The sequence below is a fragment of the Patiria miniata genome, unplaced genomic scaffold (genome assembly GCF_015706575.1).
Source record: "Patiria miniata isolate m_02_andy unplaced genomic scaffold, ASM1570657v1 HiC_scaffold_5, whole genome shotgun sequence".
Classification (NCBI taxonomy): domain Eukaryota; kingdom Metazoa; phylum Echinodermata; class Asteroidea; order Valvatida; family Asterinidae; genus Patiria; species Patiria miniata.
In genome coordinates, this window is record NW_024037072.1 from 629,922 (window position 1) to 656,681 (window position 26,760).

Here is a 26,760-nt window from a genome sequence, read left to right on the forward strand (position 1 = left end):
CAAGTATGTAAACCCCATCAATGTATTCCCCAGAAATGAGGGCGGGGACGTAAGTCCTTCAGTGCTAGTGGTTACTCGGTAGAATCATAATTAAACTTCAATTTCATTTTATTACATTTCGTTTAATTTAGGAAATTCTACCTCGTAACCACATAGCACTTCGGCCTTACGTGAGATATTCGGAGCAACTGCAAAAAGTACAGCATGGAATGTTACAGTTTGACATTCAGTATGGATATCAAAATTCACCTGAAATATTTATTCAGTGATATCAACTTTCACATGTAAGACACTACTTACAGTTCGACATTCAGTATGAATATCCAATTTCACCTGAAAATGAAATATTTATTCAGTTACCTCAAATTTCACAATGATGATATTACTTATTCTGTGAAACATTACAAGTTGAGTTACTAAGTACACTCTCAGCAAAGAAGATACCTGTGTCATCTAGAGGTTTATCATAAAACTTTGCAAAAGTCGAAGATCTCGACCATCCTGCGGCTTTCATGATTGTTTCTAATGGAACACCTTTCCTAGATGCTGCACTGCATGATGCTGAACGCGTGCTATGGGCGGTAAAAGTATCCGTCCTTATACCAGAAACTGAAAGGATTGACTTAATCCATCGCCCTATTGTCTCTGCTCCCACTGCTTTGTGGGGAGTCACATAACTTAAAAATAGCCTCTTTTCAGTACCTCTGAAAGGCTTTGTTTTCTCAAGATAAACTTTCAAAACAGTCATAACACATAATAAGTGATCATGTGGGAAAGCAATTAAAATTACTTCTGTACGAGGTTTGCCTATTTTACTCGTTTTTGTGGGCTCCTCAATAATAAACTTAACATTATTTGTCCCAACTTGGACACAGTTAAGGTTCAATAAAGATAACGTCTGGCAACGTTGCCCCGATGTGAGGGCGACCAGAAGTACCAATTTCATGGTGATGTTCTTTAATGAAAGACCTTCGTTGGGCCCTAGAGCTCGTAGATACTCTAAAACTACCGCCACATCCCAAGTATGCGAGTAGCGGGCTCGTGGTGGTCTCAGGTTGAATACCCCTTTCATTAGTCTCTTTACCAATGGATGAGAACCCACTGTAGTTCCCTCAAGTGGTGGGATGACCGCTGACAAGGCACACCTGGTGGTGTTCAGGCTGCTATACTGACTGCCTGACAGGAATTGGTTCGCCAAGAAATTCAGCACTGTCACCAGAGTTGGTCGAATTGGATGAGTTTCTGTCCGAGCGCAGAACTGAATCCACTTCCCAAGTGCCGACTTGTAGCACTTCGTCGTGCTAGGGCGCCATGATGCGAGGATAATTATGGAAGCTGGTTTTGATACGCCTTGTTGTCGGAGGGCCTCCCTGACAAGAAGCATGCCATCAATCTCAGACGATCCCACAATGGGTGGAGTCTGTTTGAGAAGGGAAGTGAAAGTAAATCTTGTTGAATGGGCAAGATAATTGGGGTTCTGACAAGCAATTTTAACACTGTCGGGAACCATGACTGCGTGTGCCATAATGGCGCAATCAATACACAAACAGCCTCGTCATGCTCAATCTTTGTGAGCACTTTGTTTATTAAGCTGAATGGTGGAAACGCATAGACACAATGGTAATTAGACCAGTCTAATGTGAATGCGTCTGTGTGAACAGATGCTGGATCTGCCTGCCATGAAACAAAAGGCGAAATTTGGTAATTCAGCCTGGATGCAAAAAGATCAATATTTGGTCTGGGGAAGATTGATGTGATCTTCGAAAAAACGGAGGAATTTAATTTCCACTCCAAATCATCCCGAAAATGTCGGGATGCAGAATCTGCCAGGGTATTTTGTACACCCGGAAGATGGGAAGTAGTCAGCCAAATCTTCCTTGTCTTACACCATAACCAAATTTCTCTGGTCAAAGAATGTAGCAAGTCTGACTTTGAACCACCAAAGTGTTGGATATAGGCTACCACTGTGGTATTATCTGATCTTAGATGGACAGATGTGTCTTTATCATCTGCAAAAAATGATTGTAATGCTAAAAAGCAAGCCTTAAGCTCAAGCCAATTGATATGATGCGCGGCCTCGTCTTTGGACCAACGCCCACCAGTGGTGCGACCATTAAAGTGTGCACCCCAGCCCAGAGTAGACGCATCAGTTTCAATTACATGATCAGGATCGTGTCTATGCATAGGCGCAAATGACACTGGTAGTTCTTTAATCCACCAGTTCAGATCAGAAACTGCGTACCTTGAAAGACTCATTTTAGCCTCAAAATCACCGCCATTTTGTGACAGTGCCAGGTTCTTTTCGTTTTCTAATGTTCTTCTGAACAGAGGTCCATATGGTACTGCTAACTCGCACGAAACCAAAAGACCAATTACTCTTGCGACGTCTCGTATTGTCGGAGACTGTTGTCGTAAAAGTTTGCTGATTGAAGCAATGGTATTTTCAACCTTTAACTGTGGAATAGAAATCTTCATGAGATCTGAATCCAAATGAAATCCCAAAAAATCAATTTGTTTGGTGGGAGTTAAAATCGACTTCTTGTAATTGATGGTAAACCCTAAACTCATAGTAAGGGAAGTTCTGGCTTGAACATTTTCAATGCATTCCTGAAATGTTCTGCCGACAAGAAGTGAGTCATCAATATAATCACACGATTCATGGCCCCTTAACCTCAAAGAGGCAATAAGTGGTTTCATTACTTTAGTGAACACACGTGGTGCACATGCTAAACCAAAGGGCAGGCAGGTAAACTCGTATACCATATTTCGCCAAGTGAATCGCAGATATTTCCTATGCTCAAGTGCTATAGGTACTGCAAAATATGCATCCTTAAGATCTATAGAGGCCATATAACATTGAGGCCGTATCAGCTGAATTGCTGTGCGGATAGTCTCCATTTTGAAATGGAAATACGCCACAAACGTATTAAGACCCTTAAGATTTATAATGGGTCGGAAAGAACCATCCTTTTTAGGTCTGATGAAAATATTTGAAATAAATTCACCATCAGTATGATTCGTTTGCACTATAGCTCCTTTTTCGAGCATTTTGGCAATTTCTGTGGCTATAATTTCAGCCTCATGGTTTTCAAAACGCAATTCCCTTGGAATGCGAATTTGGTATGGCATTTTAATGAGTTCAATATGGTAGTGCTGAATAGCATCAAGCACCCAATTATCAGATGTAATCTCGCGCCATTTGGCTATATGATTTGCGAGTTTACCTGCCAATAACCCCACAACCTGAGTGTTATCACATTGGTGCTCACTCACCGATTTTACTTGGCATCGGACTGCTGCCGTGTCTGTGCTGGCTTTCTTTTCTGCCAACGTTTTGGGCGACTGGAGTTTCCCTGCCGCGTTTGCCCGCTGTACGTGTGGAAAGTCTTAGCATTTCCCCTTTGTCTTGCTCTATCCGATTTCGGAGCAGCAGACGAACTCGAACGCTGGCCAAATTTTTGGCCTAGTTTATTCGTTTCTTGAATATCTTTGCACTGTTTGGGTAAATCATCTCCAAACAAGAGCCCGGTTACGGGCACTTGTGCAGAACAAAGAGACGAATACTGCTGGTTCAAATCGGGCTTGATAAGCTCTCTACGCCTGAAATTAAGCTGGGTGACGGTATGGCCAATTATAGCCATTGAATCCAGTAGATTAGTCACAAGCGTTTTGTGATCCACGCTCTTGTTACTCATTAGAGTCTCAATGCATGACACAATGGGCACCATACCTTTCAGTGCTGCATGTTCAACCTTTTGTAGTTTGATGTCCATTGATCTTGTCTTGGACTGCAGAGAATTCCAGATTTCTGGATTAACTCTGGTAACATCCATTTCTGGAATGTTAGATGGTCGCTTGAAACTATTAAGTTTCTCCGCTACCTTCTCTTCTGATGTTTTCTTGCGGAGTAGTTTGCTGATGACGCCCGCTAGTTTCTCGTCAACCTTGTTCCCAGAATCTTCTCCAGAGTAGAACTGTTCTACTGCGGTGAGTACCCCGGCTGATGAATTATCATCGGCATCGGATTTGAGAAGGTTGTCGATTAGCTGGCCCGTTGCAAACGACTCGTCGCTCGATGAGCTTGCTGCTTGGTCTGCTACTGCATGGTCGACTTTTTGTTTCTTCGTTGGCGGGTTCCCCAACGAAGCCAAGACTGTAGACTGGAGAGTTTGCATTGCGTCTGCCATCGTTGAAATCTTGTCTTGAAGAGACGCAAACTCTTGTCTGGTGACCTCGTCCGAGGATCTGGTTGATTTCTTTGACTTCGCCTTGGCCTTAACGACCGGTGGATTTCCACCGGCGGCAGAGAGCGAAGTACATGTAGACGGGAGTGGGTCGGCGTGTGCCACAACACCACTGCACTCCAGGTCCGAAGGACCGTCGAGTAGACTCAAAATGTCCGCGGAGAGATGCGTGGACATTGCTGCTATACGAAGTTATACCGGTCACAAAAATGCACTGAGGCATGGATCGCGGGGCTCACTTATATAGGGAGATTCATCCTTTTGACAAAGGACTCTCTCAAGTGTGACGAAGAAATACCGGTGGCAGGTGCAATCTCACGTAAGGCCGAAGTGCTATGTGGTTACGAGGTAGAATTGCAGGTGTGGCGCTCTTATTCTACAAATTCTTGTAATACCCTCCTAATCTTGTGTGGCTATATAAGCACGCCCGTATTCATTGTTCGTTGCAGTTGGCTTCAGGGCGTTGGCTTCGTCATGGTGTTCTGTACCATTATTTTCTGTAGTCATATTAAATTATTTGGGAGCAGAGTTTAAGTTTCCTGTGTTTGGATTTGAGTTGTCCAATGTCTGTTCTTGAACCTCTATAAATTCCTAATTCGCTACATCGCAAGCATCATAAGAGTATTTAATTTATGGTATTTGCTTAAAAATTATGCATTAATCCAATAATGCTTTTATCGTATTGTATTTGTAATGTATTGTATTCGTATACATGTTTGTAGTCATTATTTATTGTATGCAGGGCCCCAATGGAAACCAGTTTTGAACTGTTTGGGCATACCCTGCAGTGGCGGTTCTGGGGGGGGGGGGGCTTTAGCTTTAGCCCCCCCCCAAAAAAAATTTGTCTAGCCCCCCCCCAAAAGAATTCATTAAAAAAATGCACAAGCAAAATGTAAGAATGTGACGTACATGCGAACGGTCTCCCCTAGATAAACAGCCGTGTGGTTGCGAAGGCGAAAGTGTGCCGGTTGTTAAGCAAAGCTAATCCGATTACGTACTTACACGTTGTAACAGAGCATGCTGTGAAATTCGTGAACCCCAAAACGTGGCTTTTTGAACGTTGTGTTTTTCCAAAAATATGCTCAGTATGATTGAAATGTTAAATTTTAACGGAAGAAGAAATTCTAAACTTCATGCCAATGAAAAAAAAAATGACCGTCATCGATGTCAAAAAGTCAATACTGGTTACTGGTAAAGCTGAGCTTAACGTCGGAAAGAAATCGTTAGAAACCGTCCCCAAATCTATGTATTTATATCAATTTCCAGGAATTCCTCCAAGTTATTATTTCACGAGTAGTTGGACACATATAATCTAAGTATGCTCCGAATTTCAGCTTAATCTGTTGTTGAAAACGCTAGTGTTACACCTTGAACTATCTTCAAAGAAAATTTGGATGAGGATTTTCTTGCCATCCAACCCACGTGCATGTTCAGCAAAGCGCCGTTGGCGCTATACGGTTGACCGATTTCGGCCCGGCAACACAATGACAAAAGGCGTATTGGCATATTCATTAGCGTGACTTGGCGTGACTTGGCGTGGGTCTCGGTATCGACCAATGGAAGCCGGCAAAAAAAGTGATATTTATCAATTAATAACTCCTGAAGGAGGCTTTTCTCCAAATTTTTACTGCACACCATAATGGATAGGAACCTTATTAATATTCGTGAGGCTTGGAAAGATTGACAAACATTGCTAACGCCAGTGTTACAACTTTAAAAAGTGCAAATAGCCAGACCTATTTTCCCAATTTCAACGAAAAGTAGTGAATATATCACAACGATTTTTAGCACATACTTGGGTCATTATAAGAGAAATAAACCCTGAAAGTTGCATGAAAATAGGGTCTTCCAAACGGAGGCATTTTGTTAATTTGCAAAGATTTCGTCCGTCAACGTGAACATTGTCTGTGTGCATGTTGTTTCAATAAAAAGAAAGTATTAAGTAGCCTTTCGAAATCGGCCTTCGGACCACACGGCTAGCCTTTCGCCAAAGCCATTGTGGCTTTAGCCGGCATTATTAGACCCAGAGGGGGGGGGGGGGGGGGGGGGGGGGACAAACGACATGATATCACCCACTTTAAAAAGTGTGGGCGGGAACTTGTCCCCCTGTCCCCCTGTCCCCCACCGATTGACGCCCATGCCCATGGGTCACTTGTTGCGTCATGTTGGTTCCCGGCATGCCGTGCGCGATTGTAAACGTTGCGGAAAAGCCTATGTGTTATTTTTTTCTTTTGGATTAGCCTTTACTTGTTTTTGCTCAGGTTGTTTTGTCTTCTTGAGCTTTCTATCACACAATCCCATAGACTTTGTACACGTCTTTTCTCATCGCCACTTTGGGCATTTATCTTTGTCACACATCATTCAAAGTTAATATAGGCATAGTCATTATAGCAAAGTTCTGTCCCGAAGAGTGACGTCGTGATGACGTCATTATGGGTCGTCATCTTGAAGGTGCAAACTCCTATAGTGAACTATCCGATTAATTTGAATGTTGGTATGTATAGTAGACCGGGATGTGCTATAGATTAATTGAGTTGACGTCATCATTACGTCATCATGTGAGTTTATATAGATTTTGAAGTTTTGAAGATTATTGTGTTATTTATTTATACCTTTATTTATCCAGGGTAAACCCAAACAGCAAAAAGCGGTGTTTCATCAGGGCTCTTAGGTTTTTATAGGGGGGGGGGAGAGGCTCGCAGCATTCTTTCAATGGGGGTGCTGTTCAAAACAGATTAACACTATACATGTATTTCAGAATGGTGTACAAATACCACCGTCACCCGGCAGGCTCTGTACGTATTTTGTGCAGAGGCGAATATTAATACCAGTATAATGTTCTGTGTGTCAGAGCGGGGTAGCTTTTTTATAAATTTCTATAGAAAAAAATTTTTTTTGACAGGGCTGGTTTCTTTTTACCCCCCCCCCCCCTTGATCCCCGCCTGGCAACCAATGCATTGTGGGATTCAAAGTGAAGTTCGAGCCTCATATAGCTGCCACGTTTCGACACTTTGAGAAATGTCTATATGCAAGTATTTTCCCTCTATAGAGTGAGTTTATTTCTGATCAGTGCACGAAGTACACGTGGAGAGAAACAAGACACCTGGTTTAGTGTCAATGTAGGATTATTATAGATTGATTGTAATTTCCAACCACCCACGTGCTTGCTGCTCATTTGTTAGGTGTTGGACTATGAGCCCAACAACTGTGATTGTAACTGACTATTTTTGTTCTCCTCAGCAAATTGTTCTCCAGAACTGTTTGTCAAAATGAAAACATATATGAGCTTCAATTGTCAACCCACTGAAGATGTCCATTTTTGCAATTACGTCATCATGACGTCATCAGGGGTCACGTGACGTCACTTGAAAGATTAATCAATTTAATCTTTGAAATTCAATATAAAACCAACCGTGAGAGACCGGAACTTGAATTTTGCAGAAAATCGATATGATTATACATGATCTTCTTTTTATCTCGTGCGCGTCAGATCACGTACGCTTCCTTCTGGTCAAACCCGGACGTGCCTTCTAATTTGCAATTGGCAAAAGATATGAACTCGCTTTCAACGATGTTTTCTTATGTCTTATGTCTTATTCTTAAGTCAAACATGCCTTTAAACATACATTTTGAGTTGATGTGTGTGGAGAAGTTTGCGATTATCAATGGCCCAACACCGTGCGGTTGTTGCCACAACCTCTAGTGTTTGTTTTATTTTGTTAGACAGATACGCCTTCAAGCCTTACGCGAGTACCTTACGGATATTATCTTAATTCCTAAACTGTGAATAATCAATAGCCTTTGTATTGAACGTGTTGATATTGACCGATATTTAGCATTCCTTTTTAAATGAGTTTGTAAAACTAGCCGTTATTGCTGTATGAATAATAACTCCACTTAATAGAAAAGTATTGGCAGCCTGAATGATAAATTACACTTCGTACAGGTATTTTCCCAAATAACCTCGTATGGCCAATATAACGACTATGGACCCATAACATCATTGCTTTCATTAGAACGTCCCTGTTCCATTTTCCGTCTTTTCGCACTCTCCAATCCAGTAACAAGCATCTACTACATGAGCCAAAATAGCACCTTATTTGGGGAGACAGGTCTTTCTCTGTAGCAGCACCTCGTCTGTGGAATCGGCTACCTGTATTCACATCAAAACTTCAGAAACCATCCAGCCCTGCAAAACATATCTCGAAACTCATCCCATGTCGTTATCTTTCAATTAATCCCTTGCGTTTATGTTTATTTTGTTTTTCTGCTCTTACGTTGCTTACCTTAATTTGTTTAGTTTGTTTATTATATTGATTTTGTTCACTTAACTTTTGCTGCTGTTTTGCTTGTATAAAATTATGTATAGCGCCTTGAACACCTCACGGTGGATATGTTCGCGCTCAAATGCCCATTATTGTCATTTATTTATTTTTCGTAACCACTGACGAGGACGGACACCCGACTGAGAACAACAAGGAGACACAGATAACTCTTCATTTTTCCAAGTATTAAATAAACTGTGGAATCAAACAGGAAAAAGTGCTTTGGACGTGCTCAACTGTAGACTGACAACTGTAGCAATGTTACAACACTTTACAGTCTGTTTTAAGTTCAAGGAAAACTGTTCTTCTGAAGTACAAGTCCGATTGGGTTGAAAGACTGTCCACTTGTCAATTTGTGTAGGTACAATCATTATCCGGAAATGCCCTTCCAATTAACTATTTAATTAACTTATTCCCATGAAGAAGGTCTTGTTGAGGCAGAGATATCCGGCCATTTTATTGTTTTGATTTGCTTATTTAATTAACTGCGATACTTGACGTTTAACGTGAGTGCGTTTTGCAAAATGTTATGTAACTGTTTATGTAACTGCTCCTTAAACGACGCGTCTAGGGTCTTGCACAGTTGAACATATATACTAATTCATACAAACGTAAATACAAACAGTATTACAAACGCAAATGCAGACTCAACCAAAACTGTCCGTTGGAAGATCGAGGTCAGTTTCCCAAAAATACAAAACGAAAAAAAAACTGAAAAAATTCGGGGTGTTTTTTTTTGTAAAAATAACCTGTAAAAATCAAGTGTATCGAGATTTTAGAGGTTGAAAGAATCTTCTGGTGCGCAGACATTGTCATGGTTCGATTTTTTTTCTTGTGTTTTTTTCCTCAGGAGGAAACTTATTTATTTAGAAGAAACGTTTTTCTTGCGTTTTACAATAGGTATAAAGAAATAAGAAATTAATCATTACATAGAAGAGAGAAGGGATCCCATTTCGCATTAAATTTAGCAAGATTACCATTTGTAGTAAATATGAATTTTTCTTATACATAGTATCGTTTTAGCTCATTCTTAAATACTAAAAAGGACAGTTTGCTACAAGTCATCTTCATTTTGTAAATATGCTAAAAGCATAGAAGACTTCTTAAGTCTAATTTTTGTTCAGTATGCCAACTTAAACCATCTCGTAATCTACCAGCATATTAATATTCAAGGTCTTCTTAATTCAATCACCACTTTGGTTCCAGAACGATAAAGAAATCTCTCAAGTACAAAATGAGTGAATCGGTTTCCTTTTCTACATGACAGAAGGAACACAAGTCGTTCTCCCCTTTACCAATCTTTATCAAATAAGAATTGACGCCCGGGATTGTATGAACTAATCTATATTGAAACAACCGTAATTTTGTATCATAAGTAATCGTATAAAGGGCATACTTCAAAAACAACCAACCATTAGGTAGCAGGGAAATTGATACTCAATTTTGTTTCCCATATATCAATGAACCTAGGCCTACTTGCAACCTTTTTTACTGAAGTAAATATATAATAAATACGGGTAGAACTTTTTTATCTAGTAAGAGTATCTCAAAATTAAGTGGAATAAAAGGAAAGCAAATATTTGACTTGACCTCTTTAAGTAAATAACGAAAAGATTTTTTGACGGCCTTAATTGACGACACCACCATATACTCAAGAAAGTTGGTCCTTATACTGAATTTTCACATAAAGCCCTCTAAGCTATAGAAAAGCACCTTTATCGTCAAGTAGGTCAGGCACAAAGTTTGCCCCTTTGTTTGCCCAGTGTTTGTACAAAATGCAATTGTTACCAATCGTAATTCTGTGGTTCTTCTACAAAACATTGCTAAGAGCATTTAAAAACAGGTAGTAAATAAAAATGCCAGTTTTTGATCCCAGATGCTGCGGGTTAATCCATGGAGTATCAAACGGATCTACCCTTCGGGCGGGATGGATGGAAATGACACTCATAGAGAAGCAATGAGTGACAAAGTGTGCCCTTGGGCAAGGCACTTTGTCACTCATTGCTTCTCTCCACCCAGGAGTAAATGGGTACCTGTGAGGGCAGAGATGGTTATTGTGATTGAATTAGCTTCCTTGCGCCTAACAGGCTGCACCGAGCTGTATTTTTATTTATTTATTTATTTTACATCTTTAGACATTAATATAAAATTGAATTTAAAGGAAATGTAAAACCAACATGAACAGAGGCTGTCAAGGACAAACAAAAGCATAAAAACTGTCATCAAACGATGTGTTTCACCAGACCCCTGTTCAAATTAAAACAATGAATTTTAAATGAAGAAATAACAATGAAATAAAAACCAAATTATACAAAAATTAAACAACTGTAAATGCGAACATGTAATGATAAAAGCAGGCCGATTGTACTATCGCAAGATGTTTTTTGTCTTAGATGAAAAACCCCAATGAGACCAATGACCATGATGAGATAAAAATTGATAAAAATGAATTTATATTAAAACACTATCAAACCAGGAAAAGAGTAAAAACCAGTAAAACAGGAACGCCCCAAAGACCAGTATTAAAAACAACCAGTACAGAGACGAATTCCCCCAAAAAGAAAAAAAATATATATCTGAAGTCTGCTAGTTTATACACACTCCCAATTACATGTCGGATAAATCCCTCCTCAAATGAGAACGAAAAGACCCCACACCCTCTAAAATCAAAATATTCCTGGTTTCAGCATCAAGCTCAGAATATACTTTAGGAAAGCGAACAGCAGACTATATTTGTAGGCATCAGTCCTTGGATTTAAATGATGGAAAGTGAGCATGTCTGGGTGCCTAACATTAACGTGGAACAAATTAAGAAAATCCGACATAAAACCCAATCTCTTAGACATTAAAAGTATACTCCCCAGGGAGCTGAGATGGTATTTGGAATGTTTCATGTGCCCAATGAGCAGGCGTATTAAATGATGTAGCGTCTTGAGCACCAGTCCTGGTGGATATGTGCGCTTTGTAAATATCCACTATTATTATGATTATTATTCATAGAAATTTAAATTAATGGAAATTTATCCGAGTGCTCGCATGTGACTAATCCCTACCAACGGTAGCCTTGGTCAATGCTCTCGTCGTTATTCGTCCCGTACGCGGTCAATCGTCGGCATATATCCTCACGCACTATGCACATGCATGTAAAAATTACAGCGCGAACAGCGACCTCATGCGGCCACTATTTTTTTATGCAAATCAGTTGAGGATGATCATCAAGTATCATATTACAAGCAATCAAAGATTACTAGATTTAATCTTTGAAAATCAATATAAAATCAACTGCTACAGATTTGATTTTGTTTTTTATGGCAATCGATACAATATTGCAGGGTCTTCATTTTTGGTATTAAGTGCAAAATCACGTGACCCTTCCTTCCGGTCGAAACCGAAAGTGCCTTATTATTTGAAATTGGCAGAAGATGCGAACTTGCTTTCAACGATGTGAGTGTCTGCCTAGGTAGTACTGTACAAACATTTTACAGGTGACGTCATCAAATGTTAGAGCGCCCTCTGGCGGCATGTTGAAAAATTCAAACATGGATTTAAACATGCATATTTTGAGTTGATGTGTGTGGCAAAGTCTGCGGTAATCCATGGCCCAACACCGTGTGGTTGTTTATACAACCTCTAGTTTTTCTTTGATGTTCTTTCCCCAAATCCCGGTTTGTAAACGTCTTTCCTTATTGCCTCTTTGGCATGTATCTTTGTCACAAATCTTTCGAAGTTGGCATAGGCATAGGCATATTTGTTTGACATTATTCACTAGTTATTTGCACGATTTATGTAACTGAAGTAAAATGCTCCCGTTTTCAAGTTACATTAAATTATCATTGCACTTCCGGTAAAACTGGAAGTAAAGGTCAAATAGCTTTGCGCCTGGGACTCAAATTGCCAGAGTCAAGGTCTAAAACATAGCTAAAAATGAGAGCAAAACTCTATTCCGTTATAAAGTTATAATTTATTTTTTGATATTTTGAGGTTACCCTTGTAATTTGATTTTGCCAAGCATCTTCGGATGAGGGTTCAAGGTCCGTCTATGTTTTATCGTCATCCCATGAACCGTTTGGAAGAAATTTGGTTCGTTTTGATTTTGAGGCTACTGTATGTATTTTAAATTCACTTTGACCTTCCGGTTGACCCGGAAGTAAAGGTCAAGCGAGATCACTTACACGATACAAAATGGGTATTTTTAAAATAATGGTCAATCTGATTACAACGTATGAACATGATCGATTATTTTGTTCAAGAGTTTTAGGGGAAAGAAGATGGTCTTGTTTTGTCAACGAAAATCGGTTGTAATTTGACACCCGATGACGTCATCATTACGTCAGAGTAATATGCACCACTAGGGATCAGGTTGAAAGTTCATTGGTTCTGAGAACCAGAGGTGTTAACTGGACGTTTCAGTTTGTGTGCTATGACCATCATCAGTAGAATGCCTAAAGAACTACTTTTGTTTTATAAAGATAGTCACTTCTACCTAGAGATCAATAACATGGCTTGTCAGTTGAATAAAGACTTGAATTGCGATGTGACTTGTGATAACTTGATGCTCTGGATGCTCTATCTAGTCCTTAAGGAGTTCATCCCTCATGGCCGGGATGAGCCCCTTCCTAAACGCGATATCCAACAGCTCCTGGGTATCCTTGATGTTGGGGTACTCATGCAAGGCCCACTTGAGATAGACCAGAAACTCACTCCAATCCACCTGCCCGTCTGCATCCATGTCAATGGCCTGCAGAGCTTGATGGGTGTCGGAGCACCGGTAGCAGGCAAAGTACGGCGCCATGAAGCCATTGTAGAAGGAGTCGTACTCCAGCATTTCATCACCTTGCACTTCGTCTTTCAGGTCCCAGGTGTCCCAGATTTCACGTACCTCGGAGAGCATCCTCTCGGCGTGCACGTTGTTCAGCTTCATCTTCTCGATGATGTCACGCATCTTTTCGGTGACTTTGCCTCCGGCCCGGTCGAAGAGGAGGGCCAGGCCCACCTCACTCATGTACTCTTCCTTCCTGAAGTGATACAAACATGGAACAAAGTCAGCGTCATCAATGATAACGCGTCAAGTGTTATGGCTCAAAATTAATAATGGCTTACATTAATTACGCAAATTACCTATTGTTTCGAAGATCCTCCAGCATGGCTTCTTTCATCTTGTGAGCTTGGTCAAGGGTGAACTGCGGATCGTTGCCGTAAAGCTCAATCAACTGCAGACGGATCATCTCGTTGGATGCCAAAGAAGTGATCCTCTTGGGCGCCTTTTCTCCAAAGAAGTCAGCCAAGTCAAAGTCTTCCTTATTCAGCCCCAAGACGAAGTCCAAGGCTCTCTCCCCATACACCGGCTGCTTGAGGTGCGGGTCTCGGTCGGTGGTGATCCTAGTCACGTTGATGGCTGCCTTCCGAAGGTAGGAGCAGTTGTAGCTCTTAAGGATCTTCTTGTTGCCAAGGCGGATGAGGTTCATCATAGTGACGCAGGTTGATGCGTTGCCCATGGCAGCGCCTTCAATGCAGATACTGCCCCAAGTGCCATCCGCACCACACATCAAACTCTAGAAAACATAAAGAAGTCCGATTTGAGATTCAGAATCATGTAATTAGATATCGCCATTTTTATTCCAAATCTGAATAAATTCGCACATCCAAACTTTGTCACTACTTAAAACACTCAGGCGCTATAAACAGGGTTCCCAAAGTCATGGAAAAATTCTGGAAAATCATGGAATTTAAAGCTATTACGGAAAGTCATGGAAAAGTCATGGGATTTTGTTGTTATACAAGGAGGCATGGAAAATTGATAATACAAGAAAAAAGTCATGGAAAAAATCATGAAATCCTGCACAGCCATTATATGATTTGTAATATTTGGCATTTTGGCTATGGTAGACTTCCAGTTTGCATTCCAGTTTATTTTACCTCCGAGTCCTCTTTATGCATGTATGTTCTATGCTCTCTGTGTAAAACATCCTTAGGTTGAAAATTAACTTGTAGCACACTTATTAAGTTAAGCACGCCTTGATTTACATGATAGCTTGATGTAAAGAAATCCCTGGCGGTCAGTGACCCTTATTATGGCGTTGCGCTTTACATGTTCAATGCGCCACTGTGGCTCAGTGGACTTGTGTTTTAAACAGGGAGCGACGTCTCCTTGCCTCAGTGTGACGTCTGGCCAGCGTAATGGCTCCTAAGAAGCCAAAACAGTGTAGAAATTGGTCACAGAAAACCCTTCTTTAGTCCTGGACAAGTCATTTGAAGATTGATGTATTTTTTCGACCGACATTGATGATATTTGCTAGTGAACATAGGCTTCTGTAATCTCGGGCAGTAAGCATTTTTCATTGAGTGAATGTATAACAAATAAGTGGATATCATCGTCCACTTCAAGTTCACACGGAGGGGCATTACTGGCCATAGTGTTCAGATTGTTGAAAAATGTTCGTTAAATGTATCAGCAATGTCGGTGAGATCATCTACGAATTCCCCATCCTGGGAAAGAAAAGTCTTTGGAGTAATTTTCTGTTTGTTGGGGAGAACCTCTTATAGTTTTTTTCCACAGAATCGATGAGTTGCCTTTATTTTCCTCGATGGTTGATTTAAAGTATTCGATTTTCTTGCTGCAATTTTTTTCAGTGCAGTGGTCAAGTTTCGCAGCTTTTTGTATGCGTTCCAATCATTTTGTGAGCCTGAACGGTTAGCGATTTTATTTACACGATCTCGCTGTCGCATAAGTTTTAGAATTCCCCCATCGAGCCAAGGCAACGATGCACCACGAATACGTTTTGATTTACTTGGTGGATGGTGGTTAATAATACTCATAAACAAAGAGTGCCACATGGACCATGGTTCATTTACATCTTGACAATTAAGCAAATGTTCCCATGGGGCATTAAGGAGGTCGTCTTGAAAAGTGTCACTGTCTATATCTTTAAAACACCTAAAGTTTATTGAACAGCCTTCTTTTTTGGGGGGGGGGGCTTTCCAAATATGGAGACTGTAATTATGATAGTGGTCACTAATCAGGACAGGTAGGACACCACTTTCGCTTACAAGTTTTGGATGAGAGCTAAACATTAGATCAATTGTGGTTTCAGTAAATTCAGTTACACGGGTAGGTTCATGTATAAGTTGCGTCATTTTGAACAAAGGCCCTCGCGGCTTCGCCGCTCGTGCTAGTCTTTTTACGTGCCAGCATCCGGGGTGCGTTACGTGTCCGATTGGTCCGGGTATAGGCGCGTGGGACTTGACGCGTGGTAGGTTCATGTATAAGTTGCGTCATTTTGCGTCATTTTGAACAAAGGCCCTCGCGGCTTCGCCGCTCGTGCTAGTCTTTTTACGTGCCAGCATCCGGGGTGCGTTACGTGTCCGATTGGTCCGGGTATAGGCGCGTGGGACTTGACTAAAGGCTAGACCTTACCCGACACAAAAGCTGGACACGCTCCACTTATTGAGGCCTCACCGCACCATCCTTTTCCTAGATTGTTGTGAACGCTCACAACTTCCTTTATCACAAAATTAGTACTTTTTAGCCGACGTCATTTTACCTCGTTTGTTATGAAACCCTTCAAAATATCCTTTATAGTGGAGCTGCTTAGGTCCATTTTTGGCCTAAATCGTGCACTTTGTGGTAAAAGCATGAAATTTGGCTGGTGGGGTCCCAATGGGCTAGAATTCATTTTAAGATCGGGACCCATCCAGGATCTTGCCCATTTTGGGGGCGGAGCTTGATTTTTTTTTAAAGGGGGTGTAAACAATACAAACTCATGAAAACTGTATTTAACATCAATTTTCCTTGTTTTTCTATGGTTTGAAATAAACTTAAACATAAAACCGAAACGGAAAGCGGCACCGGGGAGGGTCACGTGCTGGAGGACAGATACAAAAAAAGCGCATCAAACGCGACGAACGCAATGCCGTTTACGTGCACAATGCGCTGTGCATCGGCACCCATGGTCTACATGTGGATTGGGTTTTCAGTCCCTACCTGATTCCGTGGGTTTTCCCCAGACTATTCTTCTGGGGTTTTCCTCCCACCTCTAAAACTGTAATTTCTTCTCATTGTCTTCTCTCTACGTTTTTTTTTTGGGGGGGGGGGGGTTTGCGAGCTACAGTGCCTGGGGCATGCACTTTTGAGGATCCTTGGTTTCATTACCAGAAAAAAAATTATTTATCGTTTACTTCGTTTCGTATGAATATAAAGGAGTAAATGCTTCAGATTTCAAATATGCACTTGTCATTTACAAGGCTGGGTTGGGGCAACCTTGAAATTATAAAGTAAAATACTTCTGCGCAAAAATGACTGCATTTATTAAAGTTCATAAAGTACAAATGATACCATGTTCGTATGAATAAAACATGGCATTTGCTTTTGCTACCATTTTGAAGCATTTACTCGCATCTGTATGAATGAAAATTAAGCAAACACTTTTACTAAAAACCGTTTGCTAAATTCTGAAAATAATTACTTTTACCTTTAAGCTTTTGCTACACTATAAGCGTTTACTTCGTTTCTTATGAATAAAAAGGAGTAATGGGCCATTCAGAATTTTGAATGTTTTAAAAATTTCGATCTTTTTTCCAAATTGTGGGTGGGTGGTTCAGGCTAAATAATTGAAAATCGAAATTCACTTTCCATGGAAAAAAAAGAAAAAAAAGAAAGATAGATCTTTTGAGTTGCCTGAACTACGCGCAAGCGTTCCGATATCGCGATGCGTGTTTCTTTTCCAACTTCGTCCTCTGTATGTTATTATTATTTGTTCGACCAAAACAATACACAATGAACAAACACGGTGTGAAAAACAAAAACTAAACAAAAATGTATGAAAGCTACGAAATGCAAAATAAAACAAAATAATCACAAAAGACGACACTTTATAAGTTTAAGTGTAAGAGTAGGGGCCACAAAAACAACGCATAATATGAAATGAAAACATCCGAAGACAATATATAAAAAGACGATATGTGGGTCAGGGGTCACAAAAGTAAATTCAATTACTATTACCTACAGGTATGTAACCCCACAGGTATGTTACCCACAGGTATGTAACCCCGCATGTACTGTACATGTACGTCATGTAAGTGTATATAGACCCACTGTGACATGAGAGGTTTTTCAGTAGACTTGGACGCCGGGCGTTTGTAGCGGTTAGGCCGTGAAGAGGCAGCAGGGTACCAGGTGTACTAGGTCGGCTCTATAACACGCCGCGGGCGTCGATTACCAATCGCTATAAAAACTGGACTGGACTCCAAGACTACGAGGACCGCAGCCTGTGATGTGATGTCTGCCCAAACCTGATGTTTTTCTTTCGCTCGTACCCCCCGCCCTGCAAACAGGGCGGGGGGGGGGGGGGTACGAGCGAATGTTTTTCTCAGCTACCTCACGTGACAGGCACAACCTCGTATGTCACATGTCATGTCCACCTCATCCAGAAAAATCAACAAAACCACGGTCATCTTTGTGGCTTCCAAAACTGCAACCTGTCATTCCCAACAGCATATCAGCGGGCAAAACACAAGAAAACTGAAGGTCACCAGTGCAAAAGAGGAAGACCGACAACTTCACGCCGTCACTGAACTAGACACACATGTACATGGGTATACATGTTCATGTTCAAGTAAATGTACATGTACATGCAAGTGCAAGTGCATGTACATGTTCAGTTTTTTATTAATCGAAATTAGGGGTGGGTGGGTGGGGCAAAATATTTGGAAAAAAAGTCGAAATTTTTAAACATTGAAAATTCTGAATGGCCCCTAAAAATGCTACAAATTTTAAATATTTACTTGTCATATTTCAAGGTTGGGTTGGGGCTACCTTGAAAATATAAAAGCACATAATTATGCGCAAAAATTACTGCATTTATGAATGTTAATCGCGAAAAAGTATAAATAATACCATACGGTAGTTCGTATGAATAAAAACTGGCATTTGCATTACTCCCATCTGTACGTTTCGTATGAATATAAAGGAGTAAATGCTTCAGATTTCAAATATGCACTTGTCATTCACAAGGCCGGGTTGGGGCAACCTTGAAATTATAAAGCAAATAATTCTGCGCAAAAGCTACATCATTTATTATATGTTAATCGCGAAAAATTAATATTAACAAAGTTCATAAAGTACAAATGATACCATGTTCGTATGAATAAAACATGGCATTTGCTTTTACTGGTACTTCCAATTTTGAAGCATTTACTCGCATCTGTATGAATGAAAATTAAGCAAACACGTTCGTGTAGGTTTTATATGAATTAATCCCTAAACCCTATGATCTCAGAATAAATACAAGATTTCTATTGTTTTAGCCACTGTGACCTTGACACTTGACCTTTCGACCCCCAATGCGATAGGCCTATGACCAAGAACGATCCACAAACCAAATTTGAAGTTCACATGTAAAGTATTTCTCAAGTTATCGCGCTGACAAAATTTCTTTTGTTTTAGCCACTGTGACCTTGACCCTTGACCTTTTAGCCCCAAATGCAATAGGCTTCTTAGGATTACCAAGAAAAATACACAAACCAAATTTGAAGTTCATATGTAAAGTATTTCTCAAGTTATCGCGCTGACAAAATTTCTTTTGTTTTAGTCACTGTGACCTTGACCCTTGACCTTTCGGCCCCAAATGCAATAGGTTTTTTAGGATTGCCAAGGACAATCCACAAACCAAATTTGAAGTTCATATGTAAAGTATATCTCAAGTTATCACGCTGACAAAATTTCTTTTGTTTTAGCCACTGTGACCTTGAACCTTGACCTTTTGGCCCCAAATGCAAAAGGCTTCTTAGGATTGCCAAGGACAATCCACAAACCAAATTTGAAGTTCATATGTAAAGTATTTCTCAAGTTATCGCGCTGACAAAATTTCTATTGTTTCAGCCACTGTGACATTGACCCTTGACCTTTCGGTCCCAAATGCAATAGCTTCTTAGGATTACCAAGAACAATACACGAACCAAATTTGAAGTTCATATGTTTAAGTATTTCTCAAGTTATCGCGCTGACAAGATTTGTCCGGACACACACACACCCACACACAAGTTTACGTTACATACCAAGTGTGGACTTTCCAATGCTTTCGTGTAGTTAAGAAAAACCAGTGAAAAAAACATTTTTCTCAAACAGTGAAAACTCTTTCAACCCAATTTTTGTTCTATGATTCCCTTTAGTGTTTCTCTTCATTCTGCTACGGATAAACCTAACCCAAAAATGCCTCTAAACCTGTTTTCCAGGAATGGGGAAACACTGTGTGGACTTGCCCAAGTCCACACAGTGTCTCCTCTACCTGGTTTATGTGGACATCTTTTGTTCGGAAGTCCACACAGTGAATGTAATGCCTGTACACCCACCCACCCACCCATGGAAGGACAAGGCGGAAACAGTATGCCCCTTCGGCTTCGCCGCGGGGCATAAAAACGCCTGAAAGGGCACCCCCTAGCACGTCCAAGAAAATTAGACTATTTTTAATTTAAAAACCATTCATCCAAATTTTACCAAACTTACCCTTAGATATTATATAGAAAAACGTAATGACTTCGTGAGGTTTTAGGATCGTGACGTCAGCAAACTGGACATTGCTAACGCATTATTTAAGAAGTTACATAATTTCTCGAAAAAACAACAACATTATTCCCTCCTTTTCAGTCAGTAACACATTACTCCCCCAAGTCCCAACATCCATCTAATATAAATCCAACAGTACACACTGCAAGGAATGGACGCAGGCGCGGTTCTACGCGGGGGGGGGGGGGCTGTAGCCCCCCCCCCCCCAATTTTTTGTCTAGCCCCCCCAAAATAAATTCCGTAAAAAAAAAATTGCATTAGCATAAAGAAGGATTGTGATGTACATGCGAACGGTCTCCCCCTAAAGAAGAAATAGCTGTGACAAGGGTACATTAGTTAATATAGTGTGAATGATTTTAGGATTTTATTAGCGCTCCCCATTGAAAATATGGCATGAACCCCCCCCCCCCCCCTCCCCACCTATTGATTTTCGGAGGCCTAAGTGTCTGGAAAAAATAACCGGTCAACATTTCAGCACGCCTCCCTGAAAAAGTTCTGGATCCACCGTGCTAGCCCCCCCCCCCCAAAAAAAAAAAAAAAAATATTGGTTCTAGAACCGCGCCTGAATGGACGTATATTCTGTGCACATTTTTATGTTTATATGCCTATATATATATATATTAAACATATTAGAAGAGCACTTTCAAGAAATCCTTCATTGGGCCGCCCCTGATTCCCCTCCCTCTCCTTGTGATCCCCATAGTGTTTATAGTACATGCACAATTAGGAAATGCCGCCATTGTAAGTATACAGGGTGAGTGAACAAAAAAGGAAACCCAAATGGCGGGACCATTTTCTTAATAACGTTTTGCATGTAGTACTTTCAAAATCTAGGATATGAAAGCCGATTCATAAGCTTTCTTTTAGTACAAGAATCATTCAAATCACTTATATGTACTTTTCAAGTTACGGAATTTTAAACACAACCACTGTTTTAAAGTTCTGTCCACGTATCACAAAAAATGGTGTGTGTTCTTTCAGCAAAACGAAAACAATTCCAGCGCATCCCCCTATATGTGAATTGTTTTCGTTTTGCTGACAGAACTTTTAAGACGGTGTTTGTGTTTAAAATTCTGTAACTTGCAAAGTACATAAGTGATTTGAATGACTCTTGTACTAAAACAAAGCTTATAAATTGGGCTTTCATATCTTGATTTTGAAAGTGCTACATGCAAATCATCATAAAAAAAAATTGTCCTGCCATTTGGGTTTCCTTTTTTTGACTCACCCTGTGTAAGTTACTTGTAGACAATCATAACAATTTAGATATGATTTTTTTTTTATAGCCGCCTACTTTAAAATGTAGCTCCACCCCTAAAGGGCAACAATTAGTCTTGCAACCGTTTAAACTTATCTTTACAGTGTATGGTAAACATAGTTAACCGATAGAAAAGTTGTGTTTTTACCAGCCAAATTGATGATTTTCCCTCGTTTGAATCAAGCTGCTCTAATGTACCGCCTCTTTACACATTTAGGCCACGCCCGCAAAAGGGTGAAATATTAACAGGTGTTAGAATGCTAGAATGACTTATTTCATGTTTAAGTTTATTTCAAAGCGTAAAAAACAAGGAAATTTGATGTTAAATACAGTTTTCATGAGTTTGTATTGTTTGCACCCCCTTTTTTGAAAAATCAAGCTCCGCCCCCAAAATGGGCAAGATCCAGGATGGGTCCCGATCTTAAAATGATTTTTAGCCCACATTTTGACCCCACATGCCAAATTTCATGCTTTTACCACAAAGTGCACGATTTTTCGCTTAGCAGCTCCACTAATCGGAGTTCCGTGACGTGCTTTACCTATTCGGTGAAAAGCACTTAACACACAGGGTTAAAATGTATTAAGGAAGTTGTTACTGAAAAATATCATGGAGCAATAAATCTTTTGAGAAATGAAAGGAAACCATACATGGGAAAAAACCCTTACACAATTTCCCATGGGAAAAAGCGAATGGGAAAAATCCCATGGGAAAAATCCCATGTACATGGTGTCCAATTCACCATGCAATTCCCATGGGAATAACATGGGAGATTTATGTAAGGGCAGGAAGTGTCCCAACCATTTTGGCCGGGATTGTCTGAATTTACAATAGCCTTGATATTGGATTTGGATGTTGCGCGTAGTACGCGCTCAAATAATAATACACACACCGCGCGCGCTGCTAACATGGTCAATGCACACGATTCACCATGACGGTGCACCATGTAATTTTGGCCGATATTTTTACAAAACGTACAGATTGTGTTCGACGTGAAAGCCGTATTAGGATACACAAACAACGTATCATCTTCTTCAATGTGTTTTTAATTCCCCATTTCGACGAAAAATCCATCCAAACCATAGTGTAACCACGGTTCACCGCTGTAAATTATATAACAAGCAGAGTCACTCAATTCCTTTATATTTTGGTTTGGATGGATCACCGATGGATTTGTCGGCAAATTAACGGAATGAGTGAATACAAACAAATTGACAAGGATTGTATGTTGTTTGCGTATCCTAATGGGCCTTTCAAGTTAAACACAAACTGTATTTTGTACAGTTGTTGGCCAAAATGGCATGGTGATGAACCGTCATGGTGACCCGTTACGATGCACTCAACAATAAAGTTGTGATTTTAAAGGATTGGAACATAGCCTCTTGTCGCCGGTACTTTCGGTGGTCTATTGGTTAAGATGTGCTCAACAATGCGGGGTCGTGGGTTCGAATCTCACCGTAGATAAATACATGTGGATTGTTTCCCCGCAGTACTCGGGAAGTCATTAGCATACCCTGCTTATCGCCCATACGTGTTAGGATACACTACAAAATATATTTGTATTTTTAATTTCCATTTTTGTATTACTATCAATAATTATTATTTGGCCTAAATATGTGTTCTTTCATTCAACCTTCGGCCGCCATTTCATATTGTGGAAACCTAACTCAAGAAAACAGCTCCCCAAACGGCATGCCATGCATATTTTCAAAAATGAAAAAATTCAGACAATCCTGGCCAAATCTTGCTGGGCCCCCAACCCCCCGGCCCCCGCTCAATGTTGTCTATCATTGCGCGGTGTGTGCTCCATCAGCTGAAGAGAACAACATTGACCGGGGGAGCAGGGGAGTTGGTGACCGTGGCAGGCTCAGGAAGTGTCCCAACCATTTTGACCGGGATTGTAGGTATTGGGGAACATCGGGTAGACCCCCTATCGACCATAGTAGTTATACCAGTTCTGTTACGTGCTCTCTGAAGCCGAAAGTTGATTTTCTTTCCTATACGTTTTATTGCACTAATTTAAAAACAAATCGTGTTTGCATGAGTCCCGACCAAGGGCGGATCGGGGGGGGGGGGCAAAAGGGGCCACCCCCCCCCAAACGAATTCAATTCTTTTTAAGTGACGCCGCAATAAAGGCAGGCACTGCGTACACCACCATCTTTTCCTCAAAAAAACAATTGTTTAAAGTGGTCAGAAATTGCTTCAATTCGCACCACAGAGCATCTAGAATCCAAACAAATTTCGGGGCCCTTAAGCGGGCCCCGAACCCCACGCTGCAATTTTTTGGACCCACTTTTTGGGGGACCGAACATTGCCCCCCCCCCCCAGAAAAAAATTGTGTTCTGGATCCCCCCTTGGTCCCGACTAAATCTCCGAGACCACAATACTTTTTCCCGATGAAAGTGACCGCATCAATGAGACGATCAATTGAGACGAGTCAGCAAAATTATACAAAACCATTGGTTCGCCCTCAACCTATACATGATCCAATAACGCTGTTGACCGTCAATCCCTTTCATAAAATTTTGGACACGCAGATTCGCCAAGTATTGTTGGTACATCACTTGTTTATTCAATGCTGACAAAGGGTCATTTGGTAAACAAACTCGTCCAATGAGAGTTCAAAAAGCATGGCCCCTGGTCATCGAATAAACAAAAGCCTTCACATTTGGAGTTCAAAGAAGTTGGAGGTCATGTGGACTGGTGACCTCCAACTTGACATAATTATTCAAACGCCCTAAAAAGTAAACATTTCTTCAGCGTCTTCTCTCGACTTTTCCAGGGCATGAGCTAAACTGCAGCGCCTCATGTGCACTATGGGGAAACCTTTAGTTTCACACCAGAAAGAACGTTAGCATAGGCAGACAAATTTGACGTACCTCGAGCTGTGAGGAGTCGGCATAACCGTACTTCTCGTGGATGTGCACCAACAGTTTCCCCTTCCATTCGTTCATATCCATGGTCTTTCGGATGTACTTGGCCCAGTTGCCGCACTCCTCTGGCACACAAAGGCCTCTGGCCTCTTCGAAAAGCAAAGCGAAAGGCCGGACATCTTCTGGCATCTCGGCAAGGAACTTGACCAGCTGGAAGACCCGGGCGGGTTTCACAGGCATCACATCGGACATGTCTCGCAGGTTGATCAACACCTTGGCGTCTCGATGCAGGTTGTCGTACACCCACATGATCCATTTCTTGACAAGTGCGCACATGTCATCCATGGTGAATTTACTGAAGTCGTAGACTCCGTCACTCAGGTCTACCTCCAGGATTGCGTTCCAGAGACCCGTCTCCTTCATCTTTTGCAATCCCACAGGAATCTTCTCGGTGTTCGGTATCCGATTTTTCGCACCTTTGGAGAGAAAAAACGCAGAATATTTACGTGTCAGCATTAAAAAAACGTATTTTAAAATACCATTTAAAAAGACGAATTCGTTGATACTCAGACTAGGTGCTTTACATTGAGTCCCAGTATGCCATTCAGACGCGCAGGCGCAGGCGGCATGCGGTGTGTAGTCGATTAAAATGTATTTTACCCCGTTTTTCCATTTGACGAGGGGGAAACCCCACTAACCATGCTCGAAGTAATAATTTGAAATGATTTATTTTAAAGAAAACTCAAAAACACAATTTTAAACGAAAATTTCGACGATTCGGACGCCACTATGTTTTGATTCTTCGTCTGATTACTTCACACACTGTCTCTTATTTCCTCGACAGATTTCTGACAGTGTTTGTTCCGGACCACGTCTCTCCAAAAACTTTTTAATGAAAGCCTGATTAAAAACGAAATTTTGGTAAGAGGTGTTCTCAAAATTTGACGTTTATTTTAGACCATCTTATAAATTCTTGTATTTTTTTTTTTAACAATTTTGGAACAAGTATATCTTACATAAAGAGTGGTTTTGCTTACAGTTTTATGAATATTTTTGTTTTATATGTCATGCAAAAACCCCAACAAAATGGCACACGTGGAAAATTCGCGATTAACATGCCAACGGGTACTAATGCCCGTTATCACGCCTCCTACCAATTAAGACAAGTCCGCTCGGTGAATTTTGTAACTTAGCTCAGACGGTTTTCCTTTTGTGTAGGATTCGTGATGTAGATACAACCTCAAATTAATTAATGCAAAGGATATTTAGTGGTGTGGTTGAGTTAGGTCGGTGAGGATTATTTTGATGGGTTTCCTCTGCCTACCTTCGGTTATCTCTGAGAAAGCGTAGAGTCCTTTACGGTCCTCTCCCTTCTCCACCAACTGCTTGACGAAGACGTCATCTACGCGTGTCATGTGGGAGAAGGAGGCCACGATAACATTAGTGAAGCCACATCGTTTCACCTCATCATACACCTTCCATTTATCCTCCAGAGTATGACCGCGCAGCTGGCCCACTGTGCTCTCACGGATCGAGTTATCCAGGACGAATAGGTCTAGATCTCGTAGAGTCTGGTACTTCTGGGTCTCTCTCTTAACGTCTTTGGTATAACCGTCAGCCAGTCTCTTCGCGCTATACCAAGTGTTCTCTAGAAATTTAATCATGTTGGCTTTGGCTGGTTTGTACCGTTTTCTAGTTCGAAATCACGACAGAAAGCAGTTTTGTTGCGGTGTACTTGAAAGAGTTGCAGCCAGCCACTCCTCTGTCGAACCTTTCCCTTCGGCGCCTACTGGCAAACTAAGTACTACTTGCAGCCTGCGTAAAGTTTAATTGGGCATACAACATCCGCGACGTATTGAGAAGAACTCCCCGTGTACTGTAATGGAATGAATGAGTCCTCATTTGCATATCGGTGCGCTATTGGATATAACCGCAGAAAAAGTACTTCATAATATTACGCTGCACGCATATATGAATAACAGTGCGGAACTTGTGATGTCATTAGATTTTTCGTAACTCAGTCGATTACATACTAGTCTTATACCAGCCGCGCCGATGGAGTTCGACTGAAGTTGGACAAAAACCGACAATTTAACCGTATGGGGGGTGAGGGGATTCGAAAATCCTCGGAATTGTTGGCGAGCTGAAAGGAGAGAGAACAAGGAGGCAGCGGTTGGTAAACAGTAAAACAAAAAAATCTCAATCAACAGATATAAGGCCCCCCCCAAAAAAAAAAAAAAAAATTTTCAAGCTTGAATTGTACAGACAAGGTGGGTACTTTGCTTTTTTTGTGCCCTCATTATACATTGGTGTTCTCCATAATTTGCCTCGGTGCCCTTTATCATTTGCCTTGGTGCAATTTCCCCATTCCTTGGTGCTCCTTGGTACAGCAATAGAGGGCGCTGTTGTAGCTACCGTGTTAATTTGAAGAAGAAAAAAAAGGTTGACGCGCATGGTTAAATTCGACGCGCGCGCTGACCAGCGACCGGAGTATTTTTTTT

General features: G+C 40.9%; 2 protein-coding genes across 2 annotated transcripts; both read right to left on the minus strand.

Annotated features, from left to right (window-relative positions):
• Positions 1–3,199: 3,199 nt before the first annotated feature.
• Positions 3,200–4,557, minus strand: LOC119741467. The gene has a single exon (XM_038217225.1). The coding sequence runs from the start codon at positions 4,419–4,421 to the stop codon at positions 3,279–3,281; it is 1,143 nt and encodes a 380-aa protein (XP_038073153.1). The 5' UTR covers positions 4,422–4,557; the 3' UTR covers positions 3,200–3,278.
• A 7,551-nt stretch (positions 4,558–12,108) lies between these two features.
• On the minus strand, positions 12,109–26,148 carry LOC119741921. The gene is made up of 4 exons (XM_038217873.1): positions 25,584–26,148; positions 24,266–24,735; positions 13,688–14,121; positions 12,109–13,584 (listed from the first exon to the last, which is right to left on the minus strand). The coding sequence occupies exons 1-4, from the start codon at positions 25,921–25,923 to the stop codon at positions 13,140–13,142; spliced, it is 1,689 nt and encodes a 562-aa protein (XP_038073801.1). The 5' UTR covers positions 25,924–26,148; the 3' UTR covers positions 12,109–13,139.
• Between the last annotated feature and the right edge of the window lie 612 nt (positions 26,149–26,760).